This window comes from Colossoma macropomum, unplaced genomic scaffold, assembly GCF_904425465.1.
Source record: "Colossoma macropomum unplaced genomic scaffold, Colossoma_macropomum, whole genome shotgun sequence".
In the NCBI taxonomy this organism is placed as follows: Eukaryota; Metazoa; Chordata; class Actinopteri; order Characiformes; family Serrasalmidae; genus Colossoma; species Colossoma macropomum.
The window spans coordinates 27,872,806-27,885,029 of record NW_023494790.1 but is presented as its reverse complement, the minus strand read 5'-3'; the positions used below and the strand labels follow the sequence as shown (position 1 = coordinate 27,885,029).

Below are 12,224 nucleotides of genomic sequence, written 5' to 3'. Positions count from 1 at the left end.
CAGTAAAGATGTGACAAATCTCAAAATCTCCCACCGTCTTCTTGTTGTATGGATTAGTGACGTGACAAGCATTTTTTGTATCCAAACCCATTATTTTTTATTAAATAACTGAATAAACACTGGGCATATCACATCATTCTACAGTGCCTCATTTATGTGATGAATACTTTTTCATTGCAACAAAATAAAGTTTTTTAATCATTTTTCTTCCAAAGTGTAAAAATGTCAGGTGGTCCAACCATGTATGCAGATTAAGTGAACTATTAAAAGAGGTCATTTAGTCTTATAAGATTCTAAATGAAATAGTGTTCAAACATTTAAAATCATTTGACATTGAAAAATAGAGAAGCTTTAAAAGTATCAAACTAATTGCAAAAATTTTGTTAGTAAATTCTGATTTCCTCAAATGTCATGCAGCGCAACCAAAAACAAAGGACTTTTATTCTAACACCCACACACTTTTGAGCAGGCTGTTGTGAAATGTCACAGCTTACTGATGTAAACAATGCAACACATACATAAAAAATAAAAACATACAACACAACATAAAAATCTTATGTTTTGAAGCGTTTTATGCAACTTTACATTAATTTACATTTCATTACAAACTACAGAATCTTACAACCTGCAGCTATTTCTGCTATTTATCAAGTGTTGTGGCCTCTAAGGATACGCCAGGGGTTGATTTCTCAGAAACTAAGGGTGCATTTTGTATACGAAGGACAAAAACAAAACAGCCTTCAGTGAGGTAACAGCTGAGAAATGAGTCTCACTCGACTGCACAGTTGGCTAATGAAGAACACAGCTGACATTTATGGTGCTACGCCAAAGTCAGTAGTAACCATTTTTAATCATGGAAAACTATGAAAATGTTTTAGTACAAACCCAGTTCCAAAAAAGTTGGGACAGCATGTAAAACTTCCAGTGAAAACAGAGAGCAGGGATTGGTCAATTCTGTTTGACCTGTATTAAAATGAAAGCAGTACAAAACATGGTTTGATGTGATACCTTATGAACAATGTTGTTTTATACATTCATTTTAAATATACAACCCGTCCGGGGTGTTTCCTGCCTTCCGCCCAATGACTGCTGGGATAGGCTCCAGCTCCCCCCGAAGGATAAGCGGCTTAGAAAATGTGTGTGTGTGTGTGTGTGTGTGTGTAAATATACAATGCAACATGTTCCAAATAGTTGGAACAGGAGGATGTTTACCAGTGTGTTAAAGAACCTTTCCTTTTAACAGCTGTGCTTGTTGTTGCGTTTTGAGCTTAATAATGCAAAAATTTTTTTCATTGGGAGACAGTTCTGGACGGCCAGTCAAGCACGTTCACTCACTGTTTCACAGCCATGCTATTGTAACACATGCAGACTAGCAGTGTCTCCCAATTTAGGGGCTGCATCCTTCATAGGACGTGTTCATTCATAAACAACTAAGTTCATTCATAAACAACTAAGTTCATTCATAAACAACTACGTTTAACTAGATTTTTATTGCTCAAAATAACAGTTTTACACAGGTTGACACAGGACCCATTAACCAGTGATACATTATAACTTAAAAGGAATACGCCAGTACAACGCAGCACTCAGTACTACATGTTGTGCTGGGGGTGGTTCATGCTGAGTGGCTGTATGTCAGAGAACCTGTCCCTTCAAATCAGTTGACCAATAGAGAGTGCAGGTGAACGCCCTCTTCTAAACCCCAGTTAAAAAGTGCCAAAAGCAGACGATAATTTTCTTTAACTCCAAACCTAATCTCTAATCCTAACCATAACGTTAACCTCAACCCAAAACTTAGACCCAACCCTCAACCTGGTCCTAGCCCCAACCCTGGTCCAAATCTTAACCCTAACCCCACCTCTGTTTAGACTCAACTGAGTTTTAACAGATAGTTTGTTAACAATTTGAACATCTGTAGATAATCTATAGAAGACTATAGTGGACTATCCAAATAAAATGAGACCGATTTAAGCTGTGCCGCATCATCGGCCTGGGCAACATCCATGATTTTAAAGGGGTGGCAGAGATCGCCAGTGCCCTCCCCAGCCCCAAAAATCTGACTGGCCACCCCAGATGCCACCACAAATTTTCTGTCATGTCATTGGCTTCCACCTCGCTGTGGTTAGGATGTTTGGGGAAAGCTGTTTTGCTATCAGTGGACCAACTCTCCAACAGTTCTACTTGAAACTGCTTAACTACTTGATGCAATTTGTGTTAAAAAGAGTGAGAGAAAGAGAAGTGTGTAGTGATTCAGGCATGCCATTTCCACTTGTTAGCTACATTAGCCTCATTAGAAGCAATATATTTAAATATATCAGTAAAATCAGCAAATTGAAAAAAAAATTAAGCAAAAACTGACAAAATAAATATATATCAGAAAGAGTGAAAATTAGTAGAAATCTTTTTGAAAACAGAAATTTGATTTAACTCACTATTTGTAACAAATTTTGGACATTTTAATACTCCATATCTTGCTTGTGGATTTTATCATTTTATTTGAAATTTTTAGCACAAAATACACAGTTATTCATCTGTTATGCATACAGTTTACTATACAATGCTCATGCAGTCTGGGTTTGCATTGCCATGACAGTCAGTCAGAGATCCATGAGCTCACATAAACAACTTCTCTGACCTTCCCCTCCCTTCCATTCCTTTTTTGATTAAATTAAATGACAAAATAAATGGCTATACTTGAGAATTGAATTGTTTAGAGATCCTTGTTTTAATCCTGACGTTAGTAAAATCCCCTTTGTTTATAAATGTTTTTGTATACTTTGGCCTTATTTTGTCCTGACCCACGGTTAGCCTCTAATATGCTAGAATAGCACGGCACATTCATACTTATCCGAATCAATATTCACAGGAGTTTTTGGTCATAATGTGTCTGTTTTTCCCTCAAATCATATCGACGTGTCTGTGATACTTCTGTTGAAAATGGCTGCCATCCAGGAAGTTTCATAATGCTCTTTCGAAGGATGATTGTTTTAATAAAAGATCCATGAAAGCTTTGCTGATACTACAAAAAGCAACCACAAAAAATAGGAATATTTTAAATGTAAGGCCAGATATATTGCTGTTTGGAGAAGGAGTAGAAAGTCTTGAGAAGTAAATTAGAATCAGAATTGTCTATGAGGATCAATGTTTTATTAAGTAAAAATAAAATGTCTGATGAAGAGAAATTAGAATGAAAAGAAATCAATCTGCAGATAAATCAGATTGATTTGGACCTGGCAAGGGTGCGTTCATAAGCTCTAGAGCCAAATGGCTGGAAGCAGGGAAAAGAACTTTTTCTTTGCTCTCAAAAAAGGAAATGGTAAGAGAAGATCGCTTAATGCTGATGGTGTTCAGTGTATAAATTCTAAATTAATATCTAATTATGTTACTTCATTTTATGGCAACTTTTATGCTGCTTATTTAGATGAGAAAAGCTGTGAAAGCTTTGTTAATGGAATCTTAGTTGAGCATTTTTCTCAAGCTTTGGGTTTAAAACTGAACAAGGCCAAATGTGAAATAATGTCTCTTCGTGGCTGTTCTGATATCTTGGTGCGACAGATTCCAGGTAAAACACTGGTAAGTATCTCAGCATTTATAATACCAAAACTCTTACAGCCAGACAGCTTTTGAACCCATCTAGCATATATTTAACCTCTTCAGAGGCTTCAGAGATATTTATCTTTATATGGCTCACTCTCAGAAAAGGTACTAAACTGTCAGTGTAGCAGTACTCCTATTGTGACTGGGGTGGTACCATCAAGGGTACATCTCAGTACCTTTAGTCAGGGAACATAACTGTACCAAAATCCATTGAAATTATATTTTATATTTGTTTTTATTTTAATATTTATTTATTTTATATGTTTATTTTGTTGTTGTTTTAAAACGTTAGATTATGAAAAGGTACAAATTTGTGAGGGTACATTTGTATTATTGGTACTTTAATTTGACAAGAAATGTCCCTGTGCAGTACCTTTATTTCTAGCAGTGAAGAGTTCTATGATCTAAGGCTGAGGGTCTGTCACGTTTCATATATCCCTCACTATAATCTATTTTCAAGGTTCAACTGCTCATGAAATCAGTAAAATATTTCTGGACTTTATCTGGAATAATAAGTCACACAAGCTTAAAAAAACTGTGATTTGTAATAGTAGAGCAGAAGGTGGTTTAGAAATATTAGATTTTATTGACCTTATAAATACACTTAGAATTAATTGGCTTATAAACCCAAATACAGTGTGTTTTTTTATTCCCAATCATATTTTTTAACAAGACTGGTGGCTTATCTTTATTTTTGACATGTAATTATTTGTTATAAGCTCCCAGTTTCTCTTTCCAAATTTTTTTTTTTCAAGCTCTCCTTGCCTGGAAACTATGCTTTGCCCACACTTTTTCCCTTTTATGGAATAACTCTTAAATAACTGTTAGAAATAAAGTGTTGTTCTCTTCCAAATGGTTTCAAAAAAATATGAACAATTTTGTTTCTATATTTCACAAATCTGGAAATGTGTTTTCTTATGAGCAACTTATGGCTACACATGACTTTCCTGTCCCCTTTGAAGAATATATCTGCTTGATTAGAGCTCTTCCTGATGGCCTCACTCACCTTCTTAAGTTTTTATAAGAGTGACATGATGAAATCGTTGCTTTTGGGTGGTATTAATATAACAGCCAAACCAGAGTCAGAACCATCCCATCTCAAAGAGTTTCACAACAGACCTACACTGAGGCTTCAGAAGAGCCTGGCAACAACAAACAGACTGAATACCATGAATAGCGATCAGGATAACAGACTCCAGTGTTGTCAGAAGTTTTTGTTATGTTAGTTATTGCTTCTTTTTTCGTTTTTGTCTTTGGGGTATAAAAACAAGGTATAAAAACAAGGGCACATTCTTTGGGGTATAAAAACAAGGGCATGTTTTTAAACAGCACCCCTGCAGTCATTGGCAGTTCATCAGGCTAGTCGAAAACAAACACAGCCAATTAATTAATTTGTAAATTTAGATTTGTTTACATATTTTTATTTGTAAAAGTAATATAAATACAACACAATTTTTATGATCACATTTCTTTTTATTTTTATACACAATACATTGAATTATTGAACAATAACCAATTATGTATTATTGAACAATGACATTTTATTCACTTTCTTATTAACTAGTAAAAATACACATTCTGAACAATTAAAATGGTTTTATAAGGTGTATTGGCAGCTAGCTAACATGTTAGCTAACTGATCAGCAATTATAAGTACAAAAAGTTTCAGTCACTTTTCAAAAGTTGATAAAAAAATAAATGCAAAGTAGCTAAATTTGTTGACAGGTGCTATTTGAGAAAAAATCGCAAGGTAGTCTTAAAAGTTGCTAAACCTAGCAACAAAACTGCTAAGTTGGCATCACTGGCTAATTGTGCTCTGGTTTTGGCATGTATGCCAGCAGTTGGCTAAATACACCCAGATTCTATGGTTAGTCATTGGCTGTGATCTGCTGTTGTTTGACTTTTTTTTTTGGAAGATACCACTGTGTTACTATATTAGCAACATGCTAAACATGGTAGACTAGCTGCTCTTCAGTTGATGAGTTTGCCAAGTGGTTTTCACTATGCTCCCTCTGTCAGAATCTGCACTATAGCACCAAATTCACATTTTCTTCATGTGTCTTAGCACTACCTATTACTAGAATGAGGAAATTTAGTATTTAGTGAGGTATAATTGACACACATTGAACACACATTGAACAAATAGCTTGCTATCTACCCAACCTTTGTTTGTTTACAGAAATCCTGCACCCAGTCTCGCATACTAAAAACCCAATCTCATTCTAAAAGCCCATTTCTGTATGCTGGGCATCTTGTAGAGGTGGTTCAGTTCATTACTAACTCAACCTGTGAACACTGGTTCAGTTGGTGCCTGCCTTACTGGCATCATACAAACATAGTGTCGAACATTTTTGTTATACATGTTCTATAGAATAAACAACAAATGCCATAAGAGTCAGATAATGACTATTTTAATCTCTGTACCAACGCCAAGCTGTACCTGAAACAAGTTGAACATAAATCTAGTGTTTTAAGAGAACATTGCACTTGCACACTATCAAGAAAGTGCACAAAATTCCCTGTGCAGTTATAACATCGTAATGGCACTTATATAATGTTATATGGATATAGTGATTTCCATTAATCCCAGGCGAATTTAAACTTCACGTCCTTCATTTTGTCTTTATACACAGCATCGAATCTCTGTGTTTGGGCCTCTGTGAAAAGGTTCTTCCAGTCTCCAACAACTCCTGACAAACAACACAAAGCATGAAAGTGGTTAAAGGTTTGTACCAAAAGCACAGCAGCTGCAGGAGTCCTGGGAAAGAAATGAAATTTATTGACTGTATTCCGTATGGAAGTTTACCTTTCCTGAGAAACTCTGATTTCTTCTGGTCCATGAACTCTTCCGGAACCAGAGAGTAGTTGGACATCTTGTTCTGCTTCATGTTTTTGAAAACGCAGTTTTCGGCTATTTTCTCGACCACTTCTGGACTTAGAGATTTTCCCAGAAACTGGCCAATTCTTGAGACAGATCCTTTCAAATCCTGCAGTTTATGAAGTTATGATGACATAAAACAGTCTCAGAGATGACAGTGTAAAACACACAGGAAAAGTATACTTAAGTGAAAATATCAGTACTTTTTCAAAGTCTTTTTCAGTCAAAAGAGGAGGTATGGAGCCAAAAATGTACCTGTATGCTCATATACATATACATTTTGATGAGTATTAAGTATTGGGTTTTAATAATACTCAAGCATATCTTCCAAAATAATGCTTAAGCACAGAAACAAAAGTAAATTTTCTCCAGTATTTTGCCAACTTTAGAGAGTCAGCAGTCAGGTGTCAAGCATCTGAAACTGTATTACTAATACATATATACAAATATATGCAAAATGAACTCACCTGTATCAGTTCCTCATAAGCAACATAGAAAATGTGCTCTTGATCTTTAGCGTTCAGCCATCCCTTCACATGATCAAACCATGAACCAAACATTACTGTGAACATTGAAAATGTTAATATTAACGGTGGCATATAATAAGAGCATGGATTATAATGTGACCTGGGAAAGTTTAACGTGTGAGGAGAATATGACATGAAGCCTTACTTTTTCCGTTTAGAAACCTTTCCATGAACTCGTCAGCAGTGCCTGGATTCACCAAGTAGGAAGCCATTCCATAGTAGTAGAAGGAAGACGTGAACACATCCTTGGGGTTTCGCATTACGTAAATGACCTGGAAAATAATTGAAGGTGTTATCACGCTTTCCATTTTAACTGTAGGCCTATATTGACTAATGTGACTAAATGTCCAGCATCATAATCCAAACATTCTGTTTTAGAGGGAGTCCAGTCAGTTGAGGTAGCAGACCTGTCTGTTAGGGAAGGTCTCTGAGCTAGGATGATAGATGGTGGTGGTGGGAGAGGGAGATGAAACATGATACAATGGTTAATATTATTTTTCCCCACCTGCTGGTGCACAGTGATGTAATCAAAACTCAAAAGATGTTTTCTAGGTGGACAAAAGTTATTACATTACAATCAAAGGATTTAGTCTTTTTAATGGTAGTCCAGTTTTGATTTCAAGTTGACTTTGATCTTTAAGATTTAAAAGGAAATTGCTGACAGTATGATCTGGTGAATAAAATTAAAACATGGAAGGTAACATTAAAGCTGTAGGCACTTTTCATAAATAGAGTTCATTGTAGGCCTTGAAACTCTTTAAAAATTGACTTTTTCCTTTGGCCTTTTTGCCAAGGTATTAATCAAAGTAAGTACTTGAAATTTAAGTACATTCATGTTACCAATATAGATATTTATGAAATGCTTTTTGAAGTTTTCAAATAAATCTTAAAATCCAAGGTTTTCTTGTTTTTTTCAAGAGTTTTTTCTTCTTCTAAACAAAAAATAGTGCATTTTTTCTTATATTAGTAATTATAAGGATATAAACTTCATGGAAATGCCTGTAACTTTGCCTTTTCAGTCACAGCTTCAATAACACCCGCTAAGCTTTCATGGTCAAATGGAGTTACGGTATGGAAGAGACTATATGCCCAGAGAGAGGGGTGTCTGCAGTCAACTGACCACTCAAAAACAAAATCACCTTTGGCTTCACTTTGGAATACGACTCGTTCATCATATAATGGTGAAAGTGGGTGGCAAAGGCTCGAGGCGAGGGTCTTTGCTCCAGATTCAGCAAAACCGCTCGATGCTCTTCCAGCCAGGGTACCCTGTCCCAGTTTGGTACAGTCCGAACCGAGGCGAGATCTCCATCGCTGAGGACCAGTGGTACAATCTCCTGCAGCCATGTCGTACCTAGAGCAACCAAAACAAGCTGCTAATTCACCCAGTAATGTGGTTCAGTTGGAGTTTTAGATAAGAGGTTTAATTAGAGGTTTTCTTTCTTTCTCAGCTGCAGCAAGTAGTAAAACTGGCGTGCTGCTAGTGCAGTGAATGAAACGCCTCAGGCGTTTCCTGCAGAAACACATCTGAAACAGCTACAGTGATATTAGACCTCGACTTGCTGTTCATGTGGTAAAGTTAACATAACCTGACCCAGAGTCTCAGCTCCAGTGCTGCTCGACTAGGACTGATATTATCTGAACCAAAACCGCTCCAAAGCCCACTCCACAGTATTAAATGTTTTTTTGTACAACAGTCTCTCAATCAAAGTACTTGGCTGAAATATCTGGTGGCACTGATTTCTTACCGGACTTTGGGTAGGTCACGATAAGCACGTCGTCCGGCCGGAAAGTGAAGTCCTCATAGTATTTCAGGCTCTCAGGAGGGTGGAGGTGTTTAGGCACGTAAACCCCTTTATATTCATCATATAGCTCCGCTTCTGTCATTTTCCTACAGCTCACTAAGAACACAAGAGGGTTAACAATACACGACCTGTAGATGCTTCACGAGTTGTTTGGTGAAGACCCTACAATCCCCCTTTATCTCCTTTCTTCCCCCTCCCTCTCAATCTTCAGCGCTGATCTCTCTCTCTCTCTCTCTCTCTCTCTCTCTCTCTCTCTCTCTCTCTCTCTCTCTCTCTCTCTCTCTCTCTCTCATATTTCCCTTCCTCTACGGATGGGCGATACCACTAACATTCTTTTCAGTCAGATATACCGATACTTGTAACCTACCTATTTAGTCAGTTTTGACCTTACTTGGCTAAATCACCTCAGAACAGTGCTAGAACATATTGTCGCTGTCCAAAGAAAAACAAGTATCTCTAAAATGGCAACTTTACAGGACAGGGCAAATTTTTAATGTAAGTTAATGTAAAATTATTCCCAGCTATTTTGGAGTACTTCTATTGATCCATTCATCATGAAACTTTTACACAAAGTGAACAGCTGCTGTGTTCAAATGATGTAGACAAATGAATTAGATACTTGTTTGTTTTTGTTTTTTTTTTGGACAGTGGTCATACCTTATTCTACAATTTCATTCGACCCTACTTGCCAACTAGTTAGAAACTGTAGCGTGCAGCTAATACACTCAAGTTGGCAACGTCATGTTCCTTTTTTCATTTTGGTTAAAGCAGCTGTTAAGCCAAAGTTGGTGAGACCTATTTTGGTTAAAATAAAGCTACCTTAAGAGGGACTCAGGGGCAAAGCCAAGGAGTGGCCTCTGGAGTCATCCCTGGCCACCCCTTGGTTCCACCCCTGATTATCTCTCTCTCAAGGTAGCTTTATTTTAAGCAAAATGGTAAAAGAAACAAGGTAGATGAAGTGAGACAGTTAGCCTGCCCCCTTTTCTTTCAAAATGAATAGCGCCCTTTTGGACAAGTTCTAAAAGCTGTAATACATCTGTAATTTTATAAAATTACTTTAACAGCAGCCTGATCGCACTCATGCCCAAACGTTTTTCGCCTGCCGCTTTCAGTTGACATCATACAGTAGTGTCAATGCCAACTTCAAAACACTCAAACCACATACCACACCTCTAAATAGTATATAGAAATACACTGGTGTCAGAAGTGGGATGGACTCGACACTGAAATAGAAGGGCTCCCCAGGAACTCGAAGTGCTCTGTGGCAGGCAGCAAGGAAGATGACGATGTGGTGAAAGAGAAGCCAGCGGTGAGTAAGCAGTGATCTCCAGGGCTTGTAGACAGCATACACAAGCAGCTTATCCTCTGTGCCAGGGGTCTTTGCAAAGAAAAAGGACAGGCGTTTTTGTGAGGACTACCAGCTGCTCAACACTGTAACTAAACCTGGCTCGTATTTGCTCCCACGCATTAATGATGCCTTGGACCAGCTCGCCGGCTCTGCATGGTTTAGTTAGCTGGACCTGCAGAGTGGTTATTAGCAGGTGGCACTCGCTCAATGGTGACACCATGGAAAAGTGTTCATGTTGGGCACTGGCCTTTGGCATTTCACAGTAATGGCCTTCAGCCTTCCGAATGCACTGGCTATGCTCAAGTGGGCTGTGACGTGGAGCGTTGGGGAGCTGCATTGCTTTTTTGGCTTGGCTTCATACTACTAGCACTTCATGTGTGGGTTCGCTGAAATTGCTGTGCCAGTGCACTGGCTCACTGAGAAGATTCCTGTTTACCTTTGGGATGAGGAGACTGAGCGTGCAATTGCTGTCCTCCGGGCCCGTCTGTGTGAAGCTCCAGTACTGGAATTCCTGTGGGTATTGCGTACTACAGCCAGTGGTTGAGCAAACAAGAACACAATTTCTGCGTAACGCTGGCTGTTGTGGTGGGCTGTGCCAGTTCCTGTACCTGTATTATGTTCCCTTCATGCTGCACATGGATCACACCTCATTGGCCTGGTCATGCAGTTTAAAGAGCCTGAGGTCCAGGTGGTTTTGCTTAGGGCCCCAGGGAGGTAAAGACGGGAGGTACAAACCATGGTGCAGGAAGGGGCTCTGCCCCAAGTAGTGGTCACCCAGGGGAAGGCCCCTGCGTGGTCAAGGAGCGCCTGTGCGAGGTGGTGTATTGAGCCCATGTAGGGTGACTGACTGTTGATAGGGATAGGCTTGCCCCGTATCACTCCGATTGTCAGGAATCCATGCCGGGCCTGGGTCGAGCTGTCGCTCCTGGGGCCTGGCCCTGAAGAAGAGTTGGAGGCACCTGGGCAAGAGGAGAGTATGCCCCCTGGTGACTGCGCTGACTAAGACAGTAGACACTCTGAGACCCTTGCTGTGGGCAGACCGCAGCAGGGGCGATGCGTCTTTGTGCAAACTGTGTGGGTCACCAAGACAGCTGACGTTTAAGGAGGGGGCAATGTGACATTGAAGCATGCCTGTTTTTCTGTTTCTGTTAATGGGTTGAAATGCTTCTGGTTCTCTGGTGGACTTTTGTTCTGTGGGCAGGCTGGATAAGAAGAAGGGAAGTGAGAGAAGACCAGCTGGAACGTAAAAAGTTGGCATCATTGCTGTGTGTCTTTTGTCATTTTGGTTTGAGCAGCTAACACACTAAAGTGGGCGACATTGCCGTTTTGCTTTTGCTGATTTGGTTAAAATAAAGCTACTTTGAGAGAACTGTGTGTGTGTGTGTGTGTGTGTGTGTTCGTGTGGATAAATCCTTACAAATTGTAATAAACTTTATCTGTACTCTGTTTCCCCAATCTGCTGCATTTCCGACTGCCATTCTGAACTACAGGTTTAAATTTGACCCAGAACAGTATCTTAAACCGCAAATAGTGTAGAGAGCTTAAATACTTTGAAACCTGAAAATAGTCAATTTTGACCCAGAACATGATAGGAGGGCTAAATATTCTTGTGCACATAAAAAGGGGAATTTTTGTGATTTCTGTAGTGAAAACCTGTAAAATGTGGATATTAAAAATGATATTTGAAAGCCTTTGCATTTGGCCTTCTGCCCAATGTGTGTGTGAGCCTTTGCATTTGTGTTAAAGTCTCTGTAAAATGGTTTACTATTGTTATATTTAAGAAAATATATATATACAAATGAATACAATTTATTAGTAGATAAATGCTCCAAAATGTATGAGCTGCTGCTGATCAGGACTGCGTGGGTGCATTGGAATGCAGAATGATTCACAATAGTGCCACCCAGCTTGAGTGGCATTGGTGAGCGATACTGCCAATTGGTGTGGTCTAGCCGTACACGTTTGAGCCCGCTCGCAGGAAAATAGACCACTTTGCTTTTGGATTGCTCTCTGAATGCTGAGTAAATGTGCAAAGTGGAGAACAAACAGTCTAACTGTCATTTTAGAGACCA

General features: G+C 38.8%; 1 protein-coding gene across 1 annotated transcript; it reads right to left on the bottom strand.

Annotated features, from left to right (window-relative positions):
• Window positions 1-5,845: 5,845 nt before the first annotated feature.
• LOC118809518 (sulfotransferase 2B1-like) lies at window positions 5,846-9,041 on the bottom strand. Its single transcript, XM_036572914.1, has 6 exons — window positions 8,748-9,041; window positions 8,142-8,353; window positions 7,148-7,274; window positions 6,943-7,037; window positions 6,404-6,584; window positions 5,846-6,287 (listed from the first exon to the last, which is right to left on the bottom strand). Exons 1-6 carry the CDS (start codon window positions 8,884-8,886, stop codon window positions 6,178-6,180), a joined length of 864 nt encoding a protein of 287 aa, XP_036428807.1. The 5' UTR covers window positions 8,887-9,041; the 3' UTR covers window positions 5,846-6,177.
• Window positions 9,042-12,224: the final 3,183 nt, after the last annotated feature.

Bases quoted from the DNA above. Each gene is read 5' to 3' on its own strand.
- LOC118809518 (XM_036572914.1), bottom strand. From the start codon at position 8,886: ATGACAGAAGCGGAGCTATATGATGAATATAAAGGGGTTTACGTGCCT. The intron at 8,354-8,747 runs GTAAGAAATCAG...TGGTTGCTCTAG, and splicing joins CGTGACCTACCCAAAGTCCG to GTACGACATGGCTGCAGGAG. The intron at 6,585-6,942 runs GTGAGTTCATTT...CATAAACTGCAG, and splicing joins CTTATGAGGAACTGATACAG to GATTTGAAAGGATCTGTCTC.